Genomic DNA, 27914 nt, shown 5'->3' on the forward strand with positions numbered 1-27914 from the left:
AACTTACTCTGTTCTTCTATACAATAACATTACGCAGTGTGACGTCGTCAGGGCTTAGCCATCACGTGGGCGGTAATTTCTTTGCAGGCAGAAAATTCGATGACATCTGGCGCAACCTCATCACTTTTGGTTCTTGACTGCCAAACACGCACTCATTTACTCTCCTTTCCTCATTGATCTTGCCCACTCCAATTGTGGGCGCCGGCATCACGTCTTCCACCTCCTCCTTACTCTTCCTTCGTATCGTCGATCGATCCGCAGCTGGTCCTGCATTTGGCGCGTTCCATCCCTGCTCCCGCTTCCGCCTTTCCACCTCCCCCCACCTCCCACCTCTCTTCTGTCGCTTCTACTCAAGCAAGAAGAAAAAATCCAACAAAATGCCTCCCAAGAAGCAGCAAGTTCAGGAGAAGGTCTACCTGGGTCGTCCCGGAAACAACCTGAAGAGTGGTATCGTATGTGAGCAAGGCCCCCACCCTTTTTTTCCTTTTTTTCCCAGCACAGTCCACTTTTTAATTCCACACACAAACTATTTAAACTCCCCCTGTCCCCTGCCTTTCACTTTTTTTTCCTTTCTTTTCCACCACCATCCATCTAACAATGGCTTTAGGTTGGTCTTGCCAACGTCGGCAAGTCGACACTCTTCCAGTCTATCACTAAGTCCTCCCTGGGTAACCCGGCCAACTTCCCCTTCGCCACCATTGACCCCGAGGAGGCCCGCGTTATCGTCCCCGATGAGCGGTTCGACTGGCTTGTTGACCACTACAAGCCCAAGTCCCAGGTTCCCGCTAACTTGACCGTCTATGATATTGCCGGTCTGACTCGCGGTGCTTCCACCGGTGCTGGTCTGGGTAACTCTTTCCTGTCGCACATTCGTGCCGTCGATGCCATCTTCCAGGTTGTTCGCTGCTTCGATGATGCCGAGATCATTCACGTCGAGGGTGATGTTGACCCTTGCCGTGATTTGACCATCATCAACGAGGAGCTGCGCATCAAGGATATTGAGTTTGTGAACAAGGCTCTTGAAGCTCTGAAGAAGCAGACCCGTCGTGGCGGACAGTCCCTGGAGATGAAGAAGCTGAAGGAAGAGGAGGCCACCACTGAGTTCATTCTTAAGTTCCTCGAGGAAGGTCATGACATCCGCAGCAAGACTGACTGGACACCCAAAGAGGTATGTTTGAAAACTTTTTCTTTCCCCGTCTTTTACATTTTCCCCACAACCACCACTCCTACAATGATGAATAAGAGCTTTGCTCGAATCAAACCCAGCTCTTCGAGTGCCCTCAAATTTATAAACTCACGAAGGGGGCACCTTGAGAACAAAAGTTATAAACTGAAATTGGAGTCACATCTTCTATTGCATCACTCAATACCTTTTGTGAAACCTCACACTAACCCAACGGGTTTCTAGGTCGAAGTCATCAACCCTCTGCTCCTCCTCACTGCCAAGCCTGTGGTGTACTTGGTTAACCTGAGTGAGAGAGATTACATTCGTCAGAAGAACAAGTACCTCCCCAAGGTCTTCGAATGGATCAAGGCCAACTCCCCTGGTGACCCCATCCTGCCCATCTCGGCACAGTTCGAGGAGCGTCTGACTCTGATGCACGACGATGCCGCCGCTGCTGAGGAGTGCAAGAACCTGAGCACCCAGTCTGGTCTGCCCAAGGTCATCACCACCATGCGCAAGGTTCTCAACCTGGCCAGCTTCTTCACCACTGGTGAGGATGAGGTTCGCCAATGGACCATCCGTAAGGGCATCAAGGCCCCCGCTGCGGCTGGTGTTATTCACACCGACTTCGAGAAGACCTTCATTCAGGCTATTGCGTACAACTACAGTGTTCTGCGCGAACTCGGTGATGAAGCTGCCGTCAAGGCCGCTGGTAAGATCATGACCAAGGGTAAGGATTACGTCGTCGAGGATGGCGATATCCTCCTTATCAAGGCTGGTGCTGCCAAGCACTAGGTTCAGATAGAAAATACCTCTATGAATTATATCCCTGAATGAATCTTGTGAATAAAACCATCTACTCTGTGTCTGTATTAGCACAACTAGTAACTTTCACCTGCAACAACGTAACCAGTCCACCTGGCCGTCTCCCGTGTGGGGAGATACTGTTTAAAGCAAATGAGCGACATGCTGTGGATACAGGTACATAGACTGGAAGGTCAATAAGTTACTACTTACGACCTCGAAGACAGGATATAATTGTAAATTCCAAAACAGTTGCGCGCGGCCTTTTTGGACAGCTTTTATAATGATTCAAATGAGGAAATTCTTGAGCTAACACTCCGACGACCTTCCTCACGTATAGGCTTATAGAGCCCTGTCCAGGTTCTGATCACAATTCCTTGAATGGGGGATGTAGATGCGAGATTTCGGATATGTGTAGGTCGGTGTCTAGGCGAAGGGCCAACGGCTCTATTGGATGTGAGAACGTTGCTCGTGAAGTAAGGTTGTGTCTAGTATCTATATTGGGTCTGTCCTTTATAGGATTCCAAAACGCAACCACAAACAACCAGGAAGCCGATCGAAATAGCCTGGTAAGCTTGACACCTCAACACCACAATCCTCATCGACCCTTTGCTATTTTGCTTCTTTTACATTTTCACGGCTCGTCTTCCACGCCTCGAAGCCAACACCTCGACACCGCCACTCTCATCAACTCTTTACTTTCTCTTCGTCTCCACTGCTCACCACCCACACTTCGACCCATCATGCCACCAAAGTGGAACATCGAAAACGACGGCAGAGTAAGTCTCAAACTTGCCATATCTGGGCTATGATCCATTCTGACATCTCCAGATCCTCCTCGGGATTCTGAGCCAACTGAAGGATGTGAACGTCACCCTCGACATGGACAAGGTTGCCAGCTTTGTCGGACCCGGTATGCACCCTGAACGCTCAAATGAGATCTTGCTAATATATAGACAGAGTTTACTGCCAACTCTGTGAGATATCGTATCTCTCGCCTCAAGAAGCAGGCGGAGGAAGGGCTCGCGGAGAACGACCCTCATACTCCTACCAATACACCCCAAAAGCGAAAGCTTGGTCCTCGCACCCCCGCAAAGAAGAGACAGAAGAACACTACTGATGAGGAAGGGAACAGCATGGATGCTCCTTCGGCAGACAGGTCTCATGTTGTTATTGCAGTGGATAAAGAAGAGGAGTCCACAGATGTTAAGGATGAGAAAGTCAAGACCGAGAACAAAATCGAAATCATCTATGACTCGGATGAAATCAAAGAGCTTGGCATAAAGGGAGAGAAGGAGGATACCAAGCAGGCTATCAAGGCTGAAAGCGACGACGACTTTTATGTGGTTTAGGGATTTATGGCCTTGAAGAGAGAAGGATTGATAGTTTTGTTGTTGAAACAGATGTCAGGCCCTGCATTATTTCCGATGCCCAGAGATGCTACCTTGAATTGAGTGATTCTGAACCATTTCTCTCTTGAAGAAACATCGATGGTCGATCTTTCAACGCTCCACTCCCATATTATATACAGCACGTGACCAAACTCCCCGCGGCATCCCACCACACGAGCTTCGCTTTCACGGTATTGCAGCCTTAACCAGCACCATGTTCAAAAAAGAGTGAGTCGACGCCTTCAATAACTCTGAGACACCATCCAGATATTGCACTTGCATGACTGAGCCCCCTTCACCAATGGGGAGTGCACAATTCTCCAACTCGGACACCGCAAGGCCGCAAGAGCTGTCAAACCACTCGGATGGGGTTGTTTAGACGGCCACTAGTGGCCAAGAAGGATGCAGGGCCCCAAAGAACCATACGCTGACATTTTTTGCCCCCTAGTATTCCCCCCAGCAACCGATCAAAGGTCAAGTCCTCGGTGCAGCGCGGCCTACGCCAAAAGCTACTGGAGACCTACCCCGGCCTCGAGCCATTCATTGAAGATGTCATGCCAAAGAAGGCCTCATTGGAAGCCGTAAAACTGTACAGTCCCACCCCTAGTACCCCATACCCAGCACGATTATATCGACTTTTTTCGCCTGCCATCTACCCTGCATCCAGCAATACAGACCGCAAAGCTAACCACGGTTCTTCTTTCTTTCACTCAGCCCCGAGCGCGTCACCCTCTACACAATAGATTCAACACCTCTGTTCTTCCAACCTATCGACGGACCTCCCGTCCCGCATCTCCGCCTCATCCACCAATACCCCTCTGCCATCCCGACAATCCAGATCGACCGCGGTGCCATTCGATTCGTGCTCTCTGGCGCAACGCTTATGGCTCCCGGCCTTACCTCCCCTGGGGGTAGACTGCCTGATGCCGAGCACGCTATTGAGGCTGGGCAAATTGTTGCTGTCAAGGCTGAGGGCAAGGAGGAGGTTTGTCTTGTCGGTATGCTGAAGGTTGGCACTGAGGAGATCAAGAGCAAAGGAAAGGGTGTTGTTATGGATGAGGGTCACTATCTTGGTGATGGATTGTGGAGGATGCACCTTGATTAATTCATGCATTGGTTTAAGGGGGTTTATGGGAATTTTTCTGCCTGTGAATGGTCTTTTTGATATTGTTGGCATATACCTCTGGATAGTGTGGTGATTATTATGTGCTCGACGAAATGAAATGAAATATCTGTCCCACGGGCTTGAATCCAGGTGAACTGTAAATGTTGACCCCCTGTTTAATTCTGAAACAACTTGGAGAGAAACGAGCATATCTCTGGGAATGTAAAGAACTGAAATTGCTCTATTTAAGCTTGGAATATAGGGTAGGGTGCTGGGGTACTTTTTCCAGTATGTATGAAATAGACCAGATTCAAGTTAATCTCGGTTCTGCACAGCGTACCACGTGCCAACTCTGCGTATCAGCCATATGTTTCTTTTCAATTCTTTTCAACTATGATTTGTGATTTGACCTCCTATTTCTGTTTTACAATGGCAAATCACCAATTGGGAATAGCGCCTTTGCATTTATCCCCGCCAGTAATGATCGCGGGAAAGGGCTCGTGCACCAGGCCTCGGCTTAACAGGGATAACCCTGAAAGAAACCCCCCTAAGAGGCCATCTTAAGATGGACGTTGAAAAGTCCTGAGCATAAGATAACGTTAAAATATACTGTGAAGTTATTCTTCTACTGAGTCACTATACTCACTTGGTTTCTGGGTCAGATTCAGCGGCACATCGACATTGTGGCAATAAAGTTCACCAATGGATAAGGGTCGAAGTAAATGAACCAGACGAATAGGCGGGACCTAAGCAAGCCGCTAACAAAGATGAAGATAAAATGGACTGTGCCTCACCCTTCCGTGGCTTCGTGGGGCTTTTCTTCCTCTTTTCCTTAACCTTACCTTCACTCTCGAACTAGGAAAGACCTCTCTGCCTCCCATGGACTCTGCAGCAAGTGCCGGATCGGCCAAGAGTGCCGTGGACAAGAACAAAAGCCAGAGAGACCTATCTCCAGCTGAAAGATCGATCCAACATGGCGATACCGATATCTTGCAGGGGGAGAAAGTCGACGAAGCTCTAGCTGCCAAGATGATGCTAATCAACGATGTGAGACATGTATACACTCCATGCAGGAGAACCAAAAGCTGACCCGCGTATCTCTAGACCATCGATGAGATTGGATTCACTGCTCACCACTGGAAGCTATTCTGTTTGAACGGATTCGGATATGCGGTCGACTCGCTCATTCTCTTGATTCAGTCTATCATTTCGACGCAAGCTAGGCTAGAGTTTCAACCTAGCTATGCCACGGGTCTTACAATTGCGGTCTATGTTGGAATGCTGGTGGGTGCCATATTCTGGGGATTTTCAGCAGATATAATCGGCCGGCGCTTTGCCTTTAACTTCTCGCTATTTGTCTCGTCGGTTTTCACTATAGTTGCAGGGGCTTCGCCGTCTTGGGTTACACTCGGATTGTTTGTTTGCTTGAGTGCTTTTGGCGCTGGAGGAAACTTGGTACTGGATACTACGGTATTCCTGGAGTATCTGCCTAGCAGAGAACAATGGCTATTAACACTAATGGCTGCGTGGTGGGGTGAGTTTGCTTTTATCCGAAGCTCTTGTTGCAGAGCCATTCAACTAACTTGGAATAACTAGGCCTCGGTCAGCTCATTGCAGGGTTATTTGCCTGGGCCTTTATTCCCAATTACTCATGCAGCGACGCAGCCACCTGTACCCGGGCCAACAACCAAGGATGGCGCTATGTATGGTATACATCCGGTGCCCTGGTGTTTCTTCTCTCCATACTTCGAATCACAATCATTCGACTTGAAGAGACACCCAAATTCCTCATCTCCGAGGGCCAAGACGAGAAAGCAGTACGAGTCCTACAAAACATCGCCAATAAATATGATCGCCCATGCAGTCTCACCATTGAGCGCCTGCAAGCATGCGGACAAATTGTCCAAAGACGAAAGGCAGGATCCAGCTGGTTGACACGACTGATCTCCCCAAGCGAAGTATTCTTCCACCTCCGTGGACTTTTTGCAACCCGCAAGATGGGCCTATCCACCACACTGGTGTGGTTCTCATGGCTCCTCATCGGTCTCGCCTATCCACTCTACAACGTGTTTCTGCCCAGCTACCTTGCGACCCGCGGCGCCAATTTCGGAGAAGATAGCCCTTATATCACCTGGCGGAACTATGCTATCAACAATACCTGCGGTATCTTTGGTCCGGTGTTGGCGGGATTTATGTGTCGCTCGCCTTGGTTCTGGGGCCGTCGGGGAACTATGATTATCGGCGCAGTGGTTACAATGATCTTCTTCTTTTGTTATACCCAAGTCCGCACTGCTAGTCAAAATGTTGGCTTTACGTGTGCTATCTCATTCTGCTTGAATGTTTATTATGGCACTCTTTATGCTTACACGCCTGAGGTTTGTCTCCTTTATACACTGATTCCATGATAACTATCTTGGGTCCCTTGTTTGATACTAACTGCTTGACAGGTATTCCCATCTGCTCATCGTGGTACAGGGAACGGTGTCGCTATTGGACTAAATCGAATCATGGGAATTGTCAGTGCCGTGGTGGGTCAGGCCGCCGATGTAAGTGTCAATACATTCCCTCTTCTATTTGAAGACACCTTTTGTGAAGGTGGAGCTGATCATAAATTAGACCAACACACCTGTACCGATTTACATTTGCGCCGCGCTTTACATTGTGATGGCAATCGTCGCTGCGGCTTTCCCATTCGAGCCGTATGGCCGACGGAGTAGCTGAAGATGCCTCATGCAACAAAGGCATTGTATCCACTCATAGAGTTGAATATTGTGCTGGCGATTTCTGGTCATATCCAGATTCAACACATATCACCAACGTCCCTATGATCTATAAATACGTATGTACCCCTAGTGAAATTCAAGAGAATGCATATCCACCCAAACAACAGAGCAATATGCGAAAGCGGTCTGTTGATGACGATGGATCTCTCAGAGGGAAAGGAAAATTGGATCAAGACGGAGATCGAGGTTATGCTTGGACAGCAAATGATCTGTGCTGTTGGCAAAAATGAATGGCCTAATTAAGCCTTCACCGCAGGTGAATGGTTGGCGATTGAAATGATGAGGAAGGATCGGGATTTGATTATTATGGAACTGAACCGTGAGAGTGAGACGGAGCAAATTTCAATTCTTCGTGAAACAGGATGGGTATTTGCTGAAGACCAGGCGGCTGAGTGGTTGTTTGGTGTTTATGCGGCAAAGCCTGGGACTACTAATGATGACGTCGTGGTTGATTTTAAGAACCTTGTTATAGAGTTGGGAAATTTGGACCGAATCCTACTCTACATGATGGGAAAACTGGATATTATGAGATTATATTACTAGTGACTTTCTAACGTTTTGAAGAAGATTGATTGGGTATCAGCTGTGAAGATGTGGAAAGTGATGACTGGGAGCACATAGCGTGAGCCAGACCAGGACCAGTTGACATGGCTATTCCGTATTCCTTATTCAAATAGCCAGAGTTGTCCATGGCGCGAGGTTAGGACTCGGGTTTTGGATAGGCTTCGGACGTAGATCTGGAATTTCCGGCATAATTCTGCAAGATTTTGTGGATTGGCATGCTGCCGTTACTGCGTTCGGTGATCAAGAAGTGAGAGTAGAGCAAGGTAACTCAAAGGGTATTTGCCGAGCTGGTGATATCTGTGAGTCTGCGCGTTTGGGCCTCTTGTGTGTTTACGTGTGAAGCCTTTCATCTCCGAAAACAGCGCTCCAATAATCCTTCACAGAAGCGCATATACCAACATAATCTCTCCATGAGGAGAACTTATCTTCAAGCTCACAGGCAGTCCAAAGCATCTCTTGCCAAAAAGCTCTCTCAACATCAACCTTGGAACTGAAGTCCTTGACTACATTTTCAGGAATTGTCCAAGCACGGGTGTAGGTACCATCATCGGCGAAAGCAGGGTTGACCGCGCCGTGATCGAAGACAGTAGCCGGGTTGAACTTGGGAACATTGGCATGAATAAAGAACACGCTTGGTGCTGGCGCCTCGTCGCCCCGAACTCGCCACTTGCCTTGGCTGGTTAACTTGAAGTCCTGAATGGGGTTGAATTGGGCCATTGCAGAGCCAGCCATACCACCGTAGGTACGATGACCTAGAGCACAAATCGACTCGCTGACTTGATAGAAGTGCTCTTGCATAACTGATGCAGCAGCCACGAAGGTTTCCTTATCACCTTCCCCTGCAGCGCCCTGCGACAGGAGTGGGTAGTAGTGAGACGGGCCCCAATAGTTGTAGTAAGTACAGAGCAGGAGGGTACGCGTATGGGTCTTCTTCGATATAAGTAACTCCCCGGATTCAGTTGACTGTCGCAGTCCCATTGGCGGAGCAACCTGGTCAATGATTTCGTAGAAGAGAGGTGACGCGGATGAAGCCCAAAAATCAGGCCAAGTGACCATCTTCTTTGAACGGAAAGGCTCATCCCAGAACAGATCTTCCGGCTTCTCCAATGGAAAAGAATCAGCATCGAGGAACAGGATTTCTTCGAATGAAGAGAAAAGCATTGCGAATGGCTTGTATTGGTATTTCTCGATCTTAGACGGCGCAACGCTCAGAATCCGAGATAGCACTAGACACCGCGCGTTCAGTGATGGCAACACTTCATCGCAGATATATTCCTCGTATTCATCTTCATCGGCCAGGAACACTTCCATCGGTAGCGTTGACCCTGTCCGGCGGAGCATTCGCAGCGAAATCACTAGCACGGGGAGGTAGGAACCGCCTGCGGTCGAGACCACGCCCTTTGTGCCGGGTATGTAGCTGAGTTGAGGGGGCGAGTGGGAGATGGCGCCCACAAATCTGGTATGCGCGTGTTTCATTGTGGCTACATCATTTTCCGGGACGTGGAGGTAATTCGGACGCGGCGGTGCATCTTTATATCTGAATCCTACTGCCTGGGCCTTCTCTTCCTCAGTCACCGAGGCGGTCGTGTTAGGCGCATTGTTTTCCAAGAGTGTGTGGAATTCCCGCCAAAATCTCTGGTGTAATGCTGTCAAGTCGGAGATGGGTCCGAAGGAATGGGCGGAAGTGCTGTAATTCGATGGGACGTATGCGGTACGCCATCGTGATAGGGTCCAGGTGAGAAGGATGGCGAGAGTAAATGCTGGCAACAGCGTCCGCACACGCAGACGGAATCGCCGAACCGTCATCAGAACTTGCCGATGGTCTTGAGTGTTGAGATGAATACACTCCACAGGTTAAGGTTAGGCTCGGATGCTAACCAGCGGATCACTGACGTCGAGGATGGAGCCTGGTACCTGAGGTGTTTGATGACCTGTCAGATATGGAATCTTTCTTTTATTTGACGAGAATCGTGCACAGAGGAATGCCAGACTGCCCCTTGACTGCACAAACATAGGCTTAAGGTTTTGGACACCTCGTGTCTAAGGCCGCAAGGCAGAAGTTGTACTTTTAAGGTAGTGTAGTTTACCGTATGCCATTCAACACCAGCTACATCTAGGATGTATTACAAAGTGATACTTTCAAGTATCTAGCTCTAAAAAAGCATGTGACTCGGCAGAGTAATTGCATTTGGATAAAGTACAGCATCGTATCCAAAAGCCAAACCTCAAGACAACAATCATGCGTCTCTGATCCCAGGTAGTCATCTATGGCGATCGCAAAGTTCAATTCGTTGAAGGTATAGCTCAATACTAATCTGAATTGTTCCGATAAAGGCAACACATCGCATAACGACCCCAAGGCCAGAAGACTGTATCATACCGACACTCGACAAGGGGGAGGCGCTAATCCTATTTGCATCCGTCTATCATGAAGGTAGAACTAACATCACGGATGAATATCGTCTAAGCTATTCGTATTTCATGATAAGAGCCTATCTGAGGCAGGAGGAAAATCAAAATTTAGCCGATCCGGAAATTTTGGTTAAGCAGTACGATCGCGAAGTCCAGAAGTGTATGGGCTTAGAGTCTGAACGACCCTGCTTGTGGATGCGTCGAAGAACTTGATCCCGTTTACTTTCTCCATCCCGAGTTAGCAAGAACACAGAAGCCGCAGGGCTTTTAAGAGATTGTTTAGTAAGATACGGGAGATTTGATACATGTTCGTTTAGTAACGTGAATTTGTTCCATTGGCCTCGAGCTCATGAGGGTAGGGTCTTCTTGTCCCCTCTTTGAACCTATGCCCTCATGCCCATGGTTTTGTAGTAGTCGCCGCTCGATTTCCATTATGTCTCTTCTCTTTGATAAGCAAAGGTTGTGTAATGGGTTCTTAGTTGTCCAGGTATTGAACGCGACCCCAATCAAACAAGTAAGTGGGCGCTGAGCTGCCAACGGCAGATGCTGTAATTGATCTATGTAAATGCGAACAGTCAAGCAGGTAAAGAAACATTTGTTCGGCTTTGAATGAGGGAACATGTGAAAATAGACAAGAAGTACTGACAATAAACACAGGAAAAGAAAAAGTACAAAAATGACTGTATATCCCAATTAAACTGGGATGCGTTTACTCTCATTTTGGTGCTCCTTGTTTCGGTAAAACCATAAAGGAGCCAGTCCGAATACCATGGCTAGAAGGGCCAACAATGTGTTTCCCCAGCCAAGTCCGAGTTTGCCGTACATATCCGGTCCAGAGAGTGGCACTACGCCACCAATTATGCTGCGTACAAGGTTGTTCGCGGCGAGTGCACTAGCAGAGTAGGCAGTAAAAGCTCCGACCAGGTATGTCTGGACGCTGGTCTAGATAGAAAATATGTGTTAGTATGTACGTCGCAGAAGAGAGGGGGAAAGGAAGAAACGTCTAATCTTACCATTGAACCTGAGAAACCCACGCCAATAAAGAATGTGCCAAAGATTGGAACAATCCAGTGAATGTGATACTGTGCTGTCCAGCCATAAATGATCAATCCGACAGGAAGCGCGAAGGCAGCAGGAATCAGCATCAGAAGATGATATCTGGACATAATAAAGTCAGAATTTGTGCCAAAATCAACAAATACAAGTGAAGGGAGAGAACTTACTCGGCTCTCTCAACGCCGTTGCGCTGTGTGAGTTTAGTGTGAAGCTTATCACTATAGTGGCCTAGGAACAGCTGTGTGGCACAACCCAGTCCCATCCCAAGGTATGCGAGACCAGCAACTCCTTGACTAAATCCGTATTGATGTTGGAATACCACAGTATATGAGGTAAACAGAAGGTAGATAATGCCGTAGATCAGTCCCATGTAAAGGGCCATCACAATACTGACAGGGCTGGTACAGAGCAGCTTCATTGGACGCATTATAGCAAGGAAAATAAGTTGCTGAAGAGGAAGAGGCGATTTGCTTGCGGCTTGGAGGTCGGGGTTTCCAGTCTTCTTGCGGAGTCGAGAAGCTTTTCGTTCGAGAAGTGTGGGGGCATAGGTTTCCCGCAGGAAGATGAATCCTACAATTGCTGTGATAGCACTCTGAAATATTCGATATCTCATTAGCATTTTAAAATTTTTGAGGATGGAAACTAACATACCATAATGGTCAAAAGCCAGAAGATCCATCGCCAGTCGGCAGCCTCTGACAAGAAACCGCCAGCTACTGGACCCAAAACGGGTGCAAGGAGCATGGCCAGGCTGAAAACACTCATTATACTAAACAATGGATTAGTGGGTATGAGCATGCAGTCAATTCCCAATGTACTTACAATCCTCGCTCATTTGAGGGGATAAGGTCCGCAATGGTTCCTCCGCCATTTGTCAATGGGGCACCACCCATAACCCCAGAAAGCAGTCGGAATATGAGGAGAGATGTGGCGTTTGGAGAGATTCCGCAGCATGCAGTGCAAATAGTGAACAAGACATTGCCGCCGTGGTAAATCTTGTTTCGCCCGTAAATTTCAGAGAGCGGTGCGAGCACTAAAGGTCCGAGTCCGAATCCGATGATCTAAAGGCCACTAAGGTTAGTATTTGTACCCCCGTTAAGCAGAAGTCCTGATATTTGGAAGACTGACATAGATAGAGACTGCGAAGTTCATCACCATTGATGATGATCTGAACTCATTTTCAATTTGTAAGAGCGCCGGGGCCATCATCGATGAGGCAAGCGGGCTGTGATTATCTGTCAGCTTTCGAGTTGTTTATGTTGCAAGGGATTATACAGATGCCCGACGTACGTTGTGAAGCGCATTAGGCACACTGCGCCGAGAATCTGGTTCTTTTTGGATCGAGGCCAATTCACTGGTTTCTCTGGATCATCTGGGCCGTCCCAATCTACCACTTTCAATAGACTGGCGTTTGACGATGCACCCTCAGAAGGGCAAGAAGAACTGGGTGGCAGCTCGCTGATGGTCGCCTGCTGCGGCGACATCTTCTCTGCAGACATGATAGGTGTGACAACTCGGTTGTATAGATTTGTGTCTTTTTGAAGAGTCCTTAGGAAATGTTGTAAAGAGTGTAGTATATAAAAAGAATGAAAAAGAGTATAAAGAAAGAACGTTGATTCAAGCAACAAGAGCAACAAGCCGAAAAATAAGACTATAAATGGATGCTCATTTCATACATACATCCGATACAGATGACATCGCAAGACATTCCAATGCCCGATCCCTTGCTAAAGAGTACGTCAAGCCCGCACGTAACTACATTTGTCGCCTTGTTACAGAATGGGTCTTACCCTGCCGATCAAACTCAACACTTCACCCTTTTTCATCAACTGTGCAGAGTATTTTTTTCAAGTTTCATCAGGGTGGGTTAAAAATCATATGCACCGTGTCCCGAACTCCTGGATGCTATTTGTGTATGTACTTTGATCTTCCTCGACACTTGGCATTCTCCACAAATATGAACAATAATTGTGACCGAATCCACACGATCGCGTCAACGAGGGTAGATCAGGACCCTTAGCGACCCGAATCATCAGACGCCACAACCGTCACGTAGCGTGATGATGAATTGAGCCCCTTGGCATTTCGCTTGGCATTTCTACCAGCACGAACTATTGCAACTATTCCCTGATCCACAACGGTCCGCCCACTACGGGTGGTGATCAATGATCTACATCATAAGCCTCCCTCTTTATGCGAGACACCTGCAGCGGGAGTGCACAGGGGCCTTCTAGCTGAACTTTCGCGGGTCCCTGAATGTGATCCTTACACTAGTAGGGACCACGGGATTTGACTTACGTACCCTATTAAGCACGCAAGATAATTGACTGAGTCAATATTCCACCTTGCTAATGAAAACCCCCTGAACATCATGCAAAGATCTTGGCTCCATCCGTACTTCTGCGGGTTTCTTTTACCTATCAAATTATTCCGTTCTTGACATACCATTATAGAAACACCCTGATATAGATGCTGAGACAGAATAAAGGTTGTGGCGTCAGGGATGGATCCGGGATGCTGGGATGTGTGCGCTTTGATTGGATGAAACGTATGGCAGACCCACTATCTTTGTTTTGTTTGTACCTTGCGCCGGGGAGCCTTGGACCCGGAGTTCCATAACATGCAAGGTCTGTTAGAGAGAAATATATGGAAAGAGGCAAAAGAATTAAAGCATATGTACTCAAACAAGAGGCCGTTATTCAAGCGTTCATTTGCCAATGGCAATTATTTACATGCGTAGTGAGGCCACAAATATTAATATGTGCTCTGTCACAGCAGCACAGCAGCAAAGCCTGGTCAGTTATCTCTATCATCTGCTGAATAGGGGTTCTCGTCTGACACATCACCATCACGCCCACTTGGAAGGGGTGAGATCGACGACGTTGGAGAAAGAGACGACCACGATGGAGATCGAATCGGGAGATTCAAGCCCAGCCCTTTCACTCCTGCAGATCCATTTCGAGGGCCCGGTCCAGGACGCTGGCCATTGACAGGGGACCTGGAGTCGGGACGCAGGCCAACTCGGGTAATTGCGCGTCGAAGCATCTCACCCGAAGAATCTAGAGCTATGAGGAAGCGGGCCAGCTCAGCACACAACTCCCAGTCCCCTTTTTGCGAAGCCAAGCCGATCAAACGCACGACATATTCCTCGATGCGCCCATCGTGGCCCTGCTCCTCGTCCTCGAAAGCTTGCAATACGAGAAGATATCCAACCGCAGTTTTGAGCGAGTCAAGTCTCAAGGCTTGTTCGAACAAGTCCTTTGGCGGGGGCAGATAAGCGAACAATGTACGCCATGATCGCAGCTCTGTTTTGCGTGTGCATTGCACGACGATGTCAAGATATTCCCTGATGGGGAGGGACGCTTGGAGGAAAGCAATAACGGTTGGGAGCAGCGGCTCTTCGCGTTCCGCTGGGTTGTCGGATTTGCTGGCCTTGCTCTCGTTATCCACTTCGTCATCCAGGACGTGGTGAAGCAAGATTTCCAGGCCATGAGCAAAGTAGGACAAATGAGAGAAATGGCGGCATAGTGACAGAGCAGCAGGTGTTCCAAAGGTTGTAAGGCCATACTGTAAGAAATACGGCAGGAAAAGGTGGGTCTGAGGCGCATGTTAGTAAAAAGGAGTATAATTGATGGGGGAGGGGGTGTGTAACTTACTCGAATGGCGAACTTCAAAACGGTGAATGTCACATCACGTCGTTGCATCATCTCGGACTCAACTCCGAGCACAATACCTTTGTTCAACAACACAGACAGTGGATAGAAGTCAAGGGGAATGTGGAGTGGGCCCGGCACCGTCTCTTGTTGTAAAACATCTTGTACATCATTCCAAGCGAGCAGGTCTTTGCCCCGGAACATCCAAAGGGAGTCCCTGAGAGACAAACTGCTGGGAGATGGCTCAAGTGTCATCCCCGCAGAGGGACTGGGAGGCAGGGATTCATCAACCTGCGGGGCAAAGTTGAATGAAAGCTGGTCGCGCATCAGAATATAATATTCCACATCATGAGATACCACGCGCATGTCATATTTTAGTCCGCCTGTTTCGGACACCATGGGCTGCAGCAAAACCAAATTGCCATCCACAAGGAGAAGCACCGATGCGACTTTGACATCTTGAGATGGATCGCCATTTCCTGCTTTCCCTTTAGTATTTCAATCGATACCCCTCCATTGAATAAGAGAACTCACGCATTTGTTCCTCAGGCAAAACCCAGCTGATTGCTCGCACACGGGATGGCGCTCGAACAATCCCGTTGAAAGCGATCTGCCCAACAGGAACAAGAGTAATTTGGGAGTGTGTTGTATTGATGATGTAATGATAGAGAATATTATCGAATGTGTAGACCAAAAGAGAATCTTCTCCAGAGGGTCCGATGAACACAACTGGTGATGGGAGATATTCAGTGAACATGATGGAATTGTTGCCGTTGCCGAGAGAAGCTTCGCGCGAATAAAGGCGCACCTACAAGATGTCAGTCTTCAGTGGAATATCTGTATATCAAATATTTGGCATACCTCATATGAGCCGTCACTCTCAACCGCTGCAATCAGTATGTGACCATACCAGCACATCCCTCCTCGCACAGCAAATGAGTTCTCGGCATTAGAGTCTTCGAAGACCTTCCATCTACCACTATTCACGCTGTAATGGGCAAGGCCGCGCCGACCGGCGATTGCAACATATCGTCCATCCTGGGACACAACGCAAGCTTTAATCGGCCACTGAGAATGAAGATATGCTGGAGGATACTGGGCATGGTGCCAAAGGGAATCCTTTCCAGAAATTGTCATAAGATCCGGCATATCGTGACCACGATAGAGAATGAACTCGGTTCCAGTCTGCAGCAGACCTCGGGCCAAGTTTGCAGAAGAAAAGCAACCAGTCAAAGCACTGCGAGCGGTCTCCAAAATCCACAAGCGGCGATCGTTCTGCCCAGAGAGAATGATGTCTGAGCCACCGCCGATCCAGCAACCATTCGAAATGCCAGTCAGCCAATCTTCTGTATTCGTTGTTGCCAGCGCAGGGTCTGCCGAAAAGCTGTTCCCTCCAGGTTTCCCAAAGACACTCCATGTTGTCCAGCCATGTTCATAGCCTGCAAACAGACAATATCCGTCCGGTGAATAACTCATAAAAGACAAGGACCCGGTCGTTGTTGGCGAGGCTGGCAGCTGGAGCTTCTGTGAAAAGGGAACATTGCCCATGTAATCTTTCGCAGTGTAGACCCAGACTTCGCCGTTGGTGCAACTCACGGTTAGCAGAGAAAAGCGAGCATTCACTGCCACCTTCAATGCCTTATCACCGTCATGCTTCGGGTCATGGAAACAATGTCCGTGGAAAAGCTTCTTGGCTGCTTCAGAATCCTCTTGCGCCCCGGATTCTCGTTGCACGGCATATGCTTGGCCACTGCTCGTAATCCATATTAAAAGGTTCATTGCGCGGTCATATACCATCTCCACGATAGAAACCTTCTTTGATATCCCCAGTATGCGGCTCAGAAGCTCCGATGTAGTCTGTGTTCCACCTGCTTCAGGAGTCCATCGAATACACTGTATGGCCGCTGGTTTCACGGTGGCTACAACGAGTTCTTGATCCAGCGCCAGCGCCTTGACGATCCCCGATTCGATCTTGATGGCCATTCGGAACCGGATGCTGATGCTCTTAACCACATTAGCTTCTTCAACCGCTGAAAAGCGAGCCAGTTGCTGGCGACGATGATGTGTAGAATGATCGAATCGCTGCTGGTAGACTGGAGTCGTTGTGTCAGACGCCACCGAGTATGTCAGGAGGTATCCATTGAGAGTCTGTACAACGAGAATTGTTGAGTCCGGATGCATGAGAAGGTCGACATTGGGGCCGTATGTATTCAAGGAGAACCTGGATCTAGTGACTGCTGCAACAACTGCTGTGGGCTGTCACAATTATTAGTATCAAAGCCCAACTCCCCCGCCATAAACACCATGATTGTGAACATACTCGGGTCTGCCAAAGAGCAATGGATGTCTCTGTCATTGTCGCAAAGATTTGACCAGCTCTGGACACGCAAACACCCTTGATGGTTTCATCTTCCCATTTGGATGTGCCCGCGTCGGGGGATGGTTCAGTGCCCGCCTCATTTTGCTGTGTGTCCGGGATTCCTTGCTGAGCTTCATCATTCTCGTCATCGTTCAATGGGTTGGTACTGTCGCTGGTAGAGGAGGCATCGATTTCACGATCTTCGTATGAGGAGACATAGGGAATGTCGGGCCCGTTGACCGCATAGACCCGGGGTACTCCATGAGGCCAGTACATGGCTCACTTCAGGATCACGGGTTAAGACTGGCAATGGAGCTCACATGGAGTCATATCCAGTCAGGTAATAATTGTCAGAAGTGTAGACAGTCACCCCCCAGGTGAACATCAAACTGAAAACAACAGTCCAAACAGCTGGGGAAAACAGACCGCGGCCGATAAGCAGCGATCACGTGCTGGAGCTTGTCCCCCGCATTGCCTTACCTGTTTTTTTCCCTCTCCGTCTCCTAATTGAATTCCCCCCATTTAAAATCTCTGGAAGAATCGCTATCATGGTAGGTTACCAACGGTGCTGGACGCCACATCGAGCTGACAATAACACCTAGGCCCCAACAGAGAGCAAGAAGCGCCTGGCTTTGGCCGTCATCGATTTCCTAGGCTCCAGCCTGAAGGACGGCACCCTTACGGCCGACGATGCCGAGTCGATCGAAATCGCCCAATCCTGTATCGCCGACACCTTCAAGGTTGATCCTACCGATGAGGCCGCCGTGAAGGATGCCCTAGGCGGACAATCTCTTGTCGGAATCTATAGTGTCTACGAGAAGCTGCGCAACAAGTCAACCCCGCAATCGACCGAGGCAGGAGCTCAACAATCCCAGGAAAAGCCCAAGGCTGGTGTTCCGACACCCGAGTCCGATAAGCTGAAGTCCGAGGGAAATGCTCTTATGGCGAAGAAGGATTACCCCGGTGCCATTGAGAAATACACCCAGGCCCTCGAGATTGCCCCCGCCAACCCGATCTATCTCTCCAACCGCGCTGCCGCCTATTCGGCCTCTGTGCAGCACGAGAAGGCCGCAGAGGATGCGGAGCTTGCTGCTGCCGCCGATCCCAAGTACTCCAAGGCATGGAGCCGACTGGGTCTCGCTCGCTTCGACATGGGCGACTACCACGCCGCCAAGGAGGCTTACGAGAAGGGTATTGAGGCCGAAGGCAATGGTGGCAGTGAAGCCATGAAGCGCGGTTTGGAGACATCCACCCGGAAACTCGAGGAGGCCAGCCGCACCAGCGAGCCTCCTTCCGAGGACATTGACACTGCCCCTGGTGCCTCCCGTGGTGGTGGCATGCCCGATCTGTCTTCCCTGGCTAGCATGCTTGGTGGCGGCGGTGGTGGTGCCGGTGGTATGCCTGACCTGGGCTCCATGATGAACAACCCCATGTTCGCCAGCATGGCACAGAACCTAATGAGCAACCCCGATATGCTTGGCAACTTGATGAACAACCCCCGTCTCCGCCAGATGGCCGAAAACTTTGGCCAGGGTGGTGGCATGCCTGACATGTCTAGCCTGATGAGTGATCCTAACCTTGCCGATATGTAAGTCAATCAAAGCGTCAAATTCCGAGTGTCAATATACTAACGTATAATCCACAGGGCTCGGAACATGATGGGTGGCGGTGCGGGCGGCGCTGGACGAGGTGGCCAGAACTAATCCACTGGCACATCGAATGATTGATGGCATGAAATTGAAAGACCCAATCTGATATACCATGTAGCAAAGTCAAATTTCAAGCGTTCTTTAAGAAATACAATTCCTGGCACATGCCTCTCGGTCAGCTTAGGAGGGAAACTATATCCTATTGTACAAGAATGTCTGATAGAACCACGGAGCCAAATGAGTAAATCTTGGGAGGCTTCGCTTCTTCTACAGTAGACAAGAAGGCGCAGGTCACAGAATGCAAGTCAAGAATCTTATTTTTCTATATATTTACATGATTTCAAGACGCTTCGTAACGTTGCAGCCGGCGCTCGGCTTGTGATGATCCAGGGCGCAAACCTGACAACAGAAACCAAAACCAATAACCCAATGCAGTCATACTGGGTGGCGAGGGGAGAGTGGAAACACAATGCAAAAAGACGCCAGCAGAACACCTCAGGATCCAGAGAAATGCCATCAGATAAGATCCAACGCGCGTCCTAGTCTATAGAAAGGATGAAAGATTCAGTCCTGAGCGAGCCTAGTTATGTCTTGAGAGAGCAAGACCCTAGGCGAACAGGCCAAAAATCAACCGGGGCGGGTGAACAACAGGCCGAATGAAGGATTAATACATGAAAAAAAGAAAATCTCATTAGCCAGCGAAGACCAAAATTGCAGTCACTGGAATAAGCATAACCGTAAAGAAGTGCCAGGTCGACCAGGCTTGATATCGAACAGTCATATTGTACAATTGAAGGTGTGGGATCAAGATGCGAGAAGAGGTGAAATCCACAAGAGAATATGTGGGCGGAAGGGGAGGAAGGAGGCAAAGGAGATCGAACAGAGGCTATTGCACAATTAAATGTAATCGCGCGCGGCCTTCTGCAGCTCGATCAATCGCCAACCCCGAGTTTCAGGGTTGTTGACCTCATCGGGAATACGGGTCAGGCCAATGGCGTAAGTGACTAGCTGAACCTTGTCCTCCATACCGGCGGCAAGCTCGCCGGTCTTGACCTTGCGGTAAACATGGATTTCCTGGGTCCGGCAAGTGACGACGAACACCGGGATGTCACCCGGGTCCAGAATACGGGCATGCGAAATGTCAACGCCACGAATATCGAGGATGCGACCATCAGACTTGAGGCCGGCGGTGGTGTATTGTTGGGCAAGGGCAGCGTAGACGTGGTACTGAGCATCCGAGAGCCAAAGCTTCAGAGTCTCAACGTCTCCCTTGACGTAGGCATCGAGGACTTCGGGGAGCATGTAATCGCGCATTTCCCGCAGGAACGGCTCCATCTGGAAGTTGGGATCGATCTCCCGGAACTTCTTGATGACCTGAGCGGTCTCGTTCTCAGCGAAGAAGCCTCCGATCTTGTCGGAAATGCTGCGGGCTGTGCTGATAAGGGGGTTCTCGGACTCGTTATAGGTTTCCTTCATGCTGAAGAGCTTCTGCATCATGGGATTGGAGTCCTTGAATTCACGCCACGAGTCCTTCCAGGCAGCGTCCTTGTGGATGGTGACGTTGGTACCGGCGCTGGAAGTAAATCAGTCAGACATGTACCACTTGGACATGGGATTATCAAAACTTACTTCGGATCCTCAATCATCTGGTCAACGTGACGAATCTTGCCAGACTTGAGCTCCTGTGCCTCCCGACGCTGTCGCTCCTTGCGGCGCTCCTCCTTTTCAACCCAACCACCGTAGCGGGAACTGCTACCATCATCAATTGCATCCTTGACGCTCTTGTATGCCTCGGTCTCACGAACAGGTCGTGTGGCCTTCTCGAGTCCCTCTCCGGTTGCATTGACACCCTTGCGAACGCCCTTGACGACGGAAGTGTTCCACGTCCAAGCAGCTCCCTTTCCAAGAGCCTTACCGGTGGTCTTGAAAGCCGCTCCGGTTTTGCTTGTAGCAGCTCCCGAGGCAGCGTCATAGGCAGCACGAGCACGTCTGACGTTCTCGTTCTCGGTGAACTGGTGGGCTGAGGATGCCAGCGCCTTGGTAGACTCTTCCCATTCTTTGGAGGCTTTGAACTCAGACTGCAAAGTCTCACGGAAAACCTGCCACGGGGACTTGTCTCCGTGAGGTGGTGGCGGAGGAGGTGCCTCTTCCTTTTTCTTCTCCTTTCCTTCTTCTTTGGATTCCTCGCCCTGTGATTCAGACTTGGCACCCTCGCTCTGCTTCTCCTCGCCCTGCTTTTGCGATTGCTGCTGTTGCCAAAGGGAGGTTGCGACGTGGAATGAACGTGTCAACGGGAGGGCGGCGAACGGCGAGAGGATTTGAGAGACGGTGTGAGGTGCGGGTTGGATAATGGCCCGGGAGGACCTAGGAGACAGGACTGAGGTTTGAGCTGAGATGGTCGAATATAACCCAGCGCGAGTCGACAACCGCTGGGAGGATCTGAGAATCGGTGCCTGAGACCGCAGGGTAGCGGCTCGCGTGGCGGCAGGCATCTTGGCCGGAATCATCTGTGGTAACAGAGAAGTATGAGGTGGAAAAGGATAACGGAGATGAAAGATGGAGGTAAAATCTAATATAAAACACGGGGATTCCAGCCCAGCCTGGACGCGATATGTTGAGTGGTGAAGGAGGCGAAGAGATCGGGGAAGGGAAAAAGTCGAGATGCCAAGACTTCGAAAAACTTCCAGCGTTCCCTCTGTTCGGTCCGACAACGGGACCTGCGACAACACCCGGAGTTCACGGTTAGGCACTCCGGCACTGTTCAATCTCTATTCAATTGTTATTTTTGCTGTTCTCTTTACGCCCTTCGGAATCCTTGTTACTGCGCACCGTCGCCATGAGCTCCTTTTCGATGAGCGCGTTGACCAAGGCTTTGCCGTCGGTATGTCGCCAATCTCAGCCTCGAATTCACCCATTGTGTATCACACGTCCCTTTTCGCTGTCTAGCTCTCGACAAGCCCCACGGGGCGATCGTGATGAAATGCAAAGACAGATGCTGGGTCGAGACTCGAAGGCACCCTCCGACACCTCATCGCCTTCATCGCCATTGTCTGCAATCACGCAAATGATGCAGGGCGAGAGGGCCCCTGCGCGCCGTGACAGCTTCAGAATGGCCGAAAGCTTCGAAGCCGATGTGATTAAGCACCCCTACGCCGACCAAGCCCCGGCTCACCACCTGCACGTCTACTGCCACAAGCACAACACAATTCTCACCTTGACACGGCCAAACGGCAACCCTATTATGTCAATTGGATGTGGCCAGATTGGCTTCCGCAAAGCTGGCCGCTCTGGATTTGACCCGGCATACCAACTGTCCGCCCACGTGCTAGGCCAAATCAAGGAGAAAGGCCTCCTGATGGAGATCAAGCGACTAGAAGTTGTGTTCCGGGGGTTTGGAAAGGGCCGAGAGGCATTCACAAAGGTTCTGCTGGGCAATGAGGGACGATTCATCAAAGGACTTGTGGTGCGAGTGACCGATTCCACCCGACTCAAGTTCGGTGGTACCCGCAGCAGGCATGAGCGTAGACTGGGATGATCTTTCAGTCTCAAAAGCATAATTTTTTCCCTCGCCGGTGAAGAGGTCATTATTTTGGTTTCATTTGGCTTCTTGTATACAGCCAAACTGTACTGGATTGCATGGTATGGGGAAACCCGAACAGCCTTTTTCCTTGTTCTTTACTTCTTTTTTTGTTTTCAAATGGGTGTATGTCGGTCGGCACCTACTCTGTATATTAGAATTCTGTTTCAGGAATACAAGCCATCCATCTGCAAACTGCATACAAACAGAACGGCTCACTTCTGGTTCCTTCGTAAATTGGAGTCCCAAATACCATAGTCAGGTCACCCGGGCAATTCCATGGTGAGGAAGAGTGCGAATTATTTATAATATGTGTGGTAGCCTTGGAAGCAAGATAGGAAAGGTCACTGAGTTACGTCCACTTTGCAGATATGTTTATATATGTATCGGCAAGGCAAGTTTTCGTTTCCTGAAATCCAGAACATCAATCCGGATAAGGCTCTTTTCTGGACAGCTGTAGGCTTGACCAACTAGTTAAAGATATCTACAAACTGAAGTCATTTAAAAACGCGTTTTTACCACCGGATCTGTTTTGATATTGTTGTTTTAGAAACATAAGTTATAGGTTACAATGCACCATCTCTTAAGTACGGTCCAATAGCTTAAGTCTCATGGTAAAACGAGTTCATCATATCGCCAGTCCTCATAACATGCTTTACAGACCTACAAAGCCGAACATGACATGGGAGTGCTGAACAAACATGTAGGTGGGCCCGGAGATGATTTGTTGCCTCAGGCTCCCGAGAGGGATACTTACCTAATAAAGTATAGCGCCCATCAGCTCGTCGATCACGTTCTCGAATCACCCTGGGGCTGCTGCTTTATCACTCTTTCTGCTTGCCTCGGCGCTTTGATTGTCTTGTTTGCTGTGATTTGGCATTGTGCTTTTGCTGAAATTGTTCCAAAAGTTCCATCGACGCGCTCTGACCTTATACCCAGGTTGCTGCCTGCAGTTGCATGCGCCGAAGCTCTTCCCCGCGAAATTACACCGCGCACATATCCCCAACTCCGGCAAGCTGAGACCGACGGCTTGATGATTGCTGGAGTTTCTCGACTGGGCCGTCCAAAACCGTTTGGATGCACCCTCTAAACCCTTTTCTCCGTGCCTTCTTTCGAAGCACTGTCCCGGGCCAGTGTATACCGGTTGGGAACCATGTAGGTGGAGACCGTTAATCAACCAGCGGGTCGTCCGGAGTGGCTAATTGATATTGTGTGCATTCATCAGGTCTTGCTCGTACCCACGACGGATTGTCTCATCGGTTCACGCGACCGGGAATCAAACTTGCTGTATTCTGATCTCGTCGCATCGGAGGAATTTCTAGGGAGTCATGTGTTGCGCATCCCCATCCATACCGGCTCTGCAAAAGAAGACAACAATGTGCGGGATAGTCGAGGGAAGGCGAGACAGGTTACGACATTTAATGGCAGGACAGTGATCATTAAGGACAACTCGGTATACAGCAACAAAGGTAACAAGTCCTTAAAGGTGAACGCGGTGACTTCTGCTGACAATGCTACGACACCAGGATTCAAGTCACTGACACAAGCTCAACTTCTGTCCGATGCGCTATACTACACTGCGTCCAATGAGTCGCGGCCATGGCTCATTTATTACATTTCTCGCCCGCTGATCGGAACGTATGATTCAGCAAGGATCATACCTGCCGCAGTGCCTGGAACCGGAAGCAGGGCCATTGAACCTAGCACGGCGGACAAAAAATATGGAAATGGGGATTCAATGGGAACGCCACAAAAGCAAGAGATTAGAACTTTTGGTGAACTGCTTGCCAACTTTCCAATGATTGCCCGACAGATGCAGCCTGGTCTCGAACGATTATTCCGCGAATTTGGAAAGGAGCTTGGAAAACCGCTACCGCCTCCTCCTTCACGATCGCCGTCTGCATCTGGCAGTGAGCGTATGCACAAGCTCACCCGCACCGAGTCACTAACGGATGAAAGCTCTTCTATCCGCAGTTGGTCGTCACGCAGCAGAGGACGACTGCCTTTCAATTCGGAAGAATACTTCGAAGACGATGAAGACCTTATGCGCCGAAGCTTAGAGACTGCTGTCACTGCGGCCATTGATCTATTTCGTCTCGTTGACAAGCAACAACTATCACTGCTCGGCGCGACCACCGACCTCACTGGCCCTGTAGTCGAACGTCTCATAGAACGCTATGTCGCCGAGCAAGTTCACGAGCCCTTACTTTTCCCTCGTCTTTGTTCCTTCCGCCAGCCAGAAGACACAGAGTTGGACTCTCGAATACGACAGATGGAGAGCATCGATGTGTCCCAGGTTGGAATCTCCGTGGAAGGTGGACGTGCAGGCAAACGAGAGTTGATTCGGCGACTGGGGCGAGGTGTGGATGAGTTTCGGAAGATCAACGAGGCCCGGTGTCCTCATGATATGCTGAGTACTCTCCTTGGAACTGTCAAAGTCATTTCCTACCCAGGAAGCTATGATCAGCTGGACGGCCCAGCGTCCGAGAAAGGAACTTCTTCTGTCACGATCAATGCCGATGTTCTAGTCTCATTGTTGCTCGTTGTTGTGATTCGATCCCAAATTAGACATCTCCAAGCTCGGTTGCTGTATATGCAGCACTTCATCTACATCGATGATGTCGATAGCGGTGAGATGGGCTATGCTCTGAGCACTTTCGAGGCGGTTTTGATGTATCTTGTGACCGATTCCGCAGGGCTACGTCGCGCCAGTGCTCGAAACCGACGTCTATGGCAAGCCACCAAAACAGGCAGATTATCTGATATGAAGGCCATTTTGGAACCAAACGAAGACCACGAGTCAGAAGATGACATCACTCCACCGGAGCCAGAGCGGAAGTCTGTGTTTTTCCAGACAGATGACACTGATGAAGCAGAGGAACTACCACTTGAAAACTCTTTCACCAATCACATCAACAGCGGAACACACCAAGAGGAAGCCATTGTCGATACACCGCCATTGTCACACGTATTTCCATTCCAGACATGGGATGATCCTTCAATCCTCCAAGAACCTCATCGATCAGTCAAAAAAGTGTCAATGGATGTTCGCAGCATGTCAGAATCATCAGCCATCTCATTCATCTCCAGGACAACCACTGTTGGTTCGATGGCGAGTGGAATCGAGGGTGATAGCTCAATTGAGACTTTAACCAAAACCCAAGACCCTGCCGGTGATTCCATACCAATGATGGCAGTAGAGGGCCGTCAGCCTGAGGCTTTGAGATACTTGTTGACTCTGGAGGAATACTTCCCATTGGAAGAGATTCTCCAAGATACTAATGCCAATGGGACGACACTATTGAATGCTGCGGTGCAGCTAGCTCACAACGAGATTGTTGAGATTCTTTTGGACTTTTTGTTCGCAAAGACAGACGCAAATGTGGTTGCGTTCTATTTGACCAAATCCGATGTTCATGGCCGAACTGTCGCCCATTATCTGTTCAGCACACCCTCTCTGCTGGCCCGACTCGGTAACATCGTTCCATGGAGACTGCGAGACAAGCACGGACAAACTCCGCTCTTCGCACTTTGCCGATCCTATGATCATCCCGAGTATAAATCCATGGTCCAAGCTGCTTTGACTGCAGCGCAACAGTCGCAAGGTGATAACAAACCACTTCAATTGGATGACCATGTCGACGCCAAAGGGAACACCTTATTGCATATTGTTGGCGACCCAGAGATCACAAGAAGGATTCTCCAGGAGAGCGACTGTGACCCCAATGCGACAAATGACAAGAGATTCACACCATTGATGATGGCCAGCAAGTACGGGCGAGTCGATCAAGTTCGCATTCTATTCCTAGACCCAAGGGTCGATGTTCATATCAAAGAGGCCCGTGGTTTGACGGCCGTTGAACTAGCCAAAGATGATGAGGTACGAAATCGCATCGACGACTTGATTTTGTTGTCCCATCCCCCATCTGCCTGTGGGGACCCTTCAGGCCGTGTCACGACTGTCGTGCGATCATTCTTCGTGGAAGATGCAACAGTACGCTTCATCCTCAAATCCGGGGCTCCTTATCCTCCATCCGAATCAGTGGCATCTTCACGGCCTGGATCAACAACATACACGGTTACGACTTGTCGTCGCAATTTCTCGGATTTCGAGAATTTGGCCAAGTGGCTTGCAGTGGAACATCCAGCGTCTTATATGCCATCTCTTTCGGATTTCCGAAATCCATTTCAAATCCATTCAAAGCCATCGCGGTCCGTGCTCCATGATCTACAGGAAAGGCTCGACCGTTTCCTCAAGACGCTCTTGACCCATCCAACCTTTTCGACCCATGAAATGCTGTGGGAGTTTTTCCTCGTTCCAGAGCTTCAACCTGAAATGGTGGCCGATCGTTCTCGCCGGAAGGCAGCAGTGCTCACAGAAACAATCGCCGATGAATACCCGCCTGTTTCGCTGGATGGAATGCGCGATACCGAGCAGTTCGTCAACCACGCCCAGGAGATGGTGCGCGGAGTGCACGCAAATACGCGCAACCTGATCCGCCGTGGACATGCGCTGCACAATGGAGCATCAGATCTTGCTGATGCCGTGATGCTATGCTCATCTGCCCTCGCAACTCTCCGAGAGCCCACCAATGCGCTTCCCGTATCGCATATAGAGGCCTTCGCCCGATATGCCACATACCTATCGACCTCAAGGTCGGACTCCTCCCCTCTCCTGCAGTATATTGCCGCTCTTTCCTCAGTCGACAACACAACTGCCGCAATTCTTGAATCTCTCTCCCGTCCACTATCTCTCATGTCCTCCCTCTCCTCAACAACCCGCAACATTTCTCGCTCACGCTCCTCCCTCCTCTCTTCGTCCCTTCCCCGCAAGTTCAACCTCAACCTACCCGGTTTTGAAGAATCTCGTCAAAAGTCCGTCCGCGACTTGGAAAAAAAGATCCGCGACGGTGAATCCGAAGCGACTCGCCTCGCGAAAGAGGTGTCATGGAACAAAGATGTAGTAGTCAGCGAGCTGGCTGGCTGGACCTCATGGCGTGAAAAGGTTGGCCGTGATGCCATACGTGCTTTTGTCAAGGATACTCTTGTTCGTGAAAAGGAGCGTGGGAAACGGCTTGAACGCTGCCTGCGCAGTGTGCGTGAGATGAATACTTGAACATGATTGATACATCATAGATCTCAATGAGAGGTTTTCCCTCATTTCTTGCTAGCTTTCCTTTTTTGGTTTGTACATCTCATGGCGAGCATGTGTTTGGATATTTGCTTTTCGTTTTTCTGTCTCATTTTCTTTGTTGGTTCTCTGTCTGATGCCTCTGGGTTCCGGAATAGCGAGGCGCGTGGCGATGTCCCAATGTATCATCTCGTTCATAGCTTAAGTCAGAAACTATTCAATCCAAGACAATGCTCTTGCCACGTCAATGGCTATCTATTTGACT

At 49.5% G+C, this 27914-nt stretch overlaps 9 protein-coding genes across 9 annotated transcripts; 6 read left to right on the forward strand and 3 right to left on the reverse strand.

Annotated features, from left to right (window-relative positions):
* Positions 1-377: 377 nt before the first annotated feature.
* On the forward strand, positions 378-1960 carry PENARI_c029G06961 (YchF/Obg family ATPase; the record flags this gene model as incomplete). Its single annotated transcript, XM_022636307.1, has 3 exons — positions 378-452; positions 608-1168; positions 1409-1960. The coding sequence occupies 3 exons, from the start codon at positions 378-380 to the stop codon at positions 1958-1960; spliced, it is 1188 nt and encodes a 395-aa protein (XP_022483874.1).
* Positions 1961-2712: 752 nt separating this feature from the next.
* PENARI_c029G09380 (uncharacterized protein) lies at positions 2713-3321 on the forward strand (the record flags this gene model as incomplete). Its single annotated transcript, XM_022636327.1, has 3 exons — positions 2713-2748; positions 2801-2882; positions 2930-3321. The coding sequence occupies 3 exons, from the start codon at positions 2713-2715 to the stop codon at positions 3319-3321; spliced, it is 510 nt and encodes a 169-aa protein (XP_022483835.1).
* A 253-nt stretch (positions 3322-3574) lies between these two features.
* PENARI_c029G00431 (translation machinery-associated protein 20) lies at positions 3575-4465 on the forward strand (the record flags this gene model as incomplete). Its single annotated transcript, XM_022636261.1, has 3 exons — positions 3575-3588; positions 3809-3949; positions 4075-4465. 3 exons carry the CDS (start codon positions 3575-3577, stop codon positions 4463-4465), a joined length of 546 nt encoding a protein of 181 aa, XP_022483800.1.
* Positions 4466-5344: 879 nt separating this feature from the next.
* PENARI_c029G11366 (MFS transporter) lies at positions 5345-7186 on the forward strand (the record flags this gene model as incomplete). Its single annotated transcript, XM_022636345.1, has 5 exons — positions 5345-5512; positions 5570-5999; positions 6062-6840; positions 6913-7011; positions 7082-7186. The coding sequence occupies 5 exons, from the start codon at positions 5345-5347 to the stop codon at positions 7184-7186; spliced, it is 1581 nt and encodes a 526-aa protein (XP_022483849.1).
* Positions 7187-8142: 956 nt separating this feature from the next.
* PENARI_c029G03230 (alpha-mannosyltransferase) lies at positions 8143-9618 on the reverse strand (the record flags this gene model as incomplete). Its single annotated transcript, XM_022636281.1, has 1 exon — positions 8143-9618. One exon carries the CDS (start codon positions 9616-9618, stop codon positions 8143-8145), a length of 1476 nt encoding a protein of 491 aa, XP_022483870.1.
* A 4721-nt stretch (positions 9619-14339) lies between these two features.
* Positions 14340-17568, reverse strand: PENARI_c029G00834 (RIC1 family protein; the record flags this gene model as incomplete). The annotated part of the gene is made up of 6 exons (XM_022636266.1): positions 14340-14345; positions 14419-14877; positions 14937-15412; positions 15468-15741; positions 15795-17189; positions 17254-17568. The coding sequence occupies 6 exons, from the start codon at positions 17566-17568 to the stop codon at positions 14340-14342; spliced, it is 2925 nt and encodes a 974-aa protein (XP_022483838.1).
* Positions 17569-19838: 2270 nt separating this feature from the next.
* On the reverse strand, positions 19839-21433 carry tim44 (protein translocase subunit TIM44; the record flags this gene model as incomplete). Its single annotated transcript, XM_022636300.1, has 2 exons — positions 19839-20514; positions 20571-21433. 2 exons carry the CDS (start codon positions 21431-21433, stop codon positions 19839-19841), a joined length of 1539 nt encoding a protein of 512 aa, XP_022483842.1.
* Positions 21434-21602: 169 nt separating this feature from the next.
* Positions 21603-22476, forward strand: PENARI_c029G03027 (mitochondrial 37S ribosomal protein uS11m; the record flags this gene model as incomplete). Its single annotated transcript, XM_022636279.1, has 2 exons — positions 21603-21822; positions 21899-22476. 2 exons carry the CDS (start codon positions 21603-21605, stop codon positions 22474-22476), a joined length of 798 nt encoding a protein of 265 aa, XP_022483859.1.
* Positions 22477-23846: 1370 nt separating this feature from the next.
* On the forward strand, positions 23847-27634 carry PENARI_c029G09181 (putative VPS9 domain protein; the record flags this gene model as incomplete). Its single annotated transcript, XM_022636325.1, has 2 exons — positions 23847-23850; positions 23952-27634. 2 exons carry the CDS (start codon positions 23847-23849, stop codon positions 27632-27634), a joined length of 3687 nt encoding a protein of 1228 aa, XP_022483881.1.
* Between the last annotated feature and the right edge of the window lie 280 nt (positions 27635-27914).

This window comes from Penicillium arizonense (assembly GCF_001773325.1).
Source record: "Penicillium arizonense strain CBS 141311 chromosome Unknown PENARI_contig029, whole genome shotgun sequence".
Taxonomy (NCBI): Eukaryota; Fungi; Ascomycota; class Eurotiomycetes; order Eurotiales; family Aspergillaceae; genus Penicillium; species Penicillium arizonense.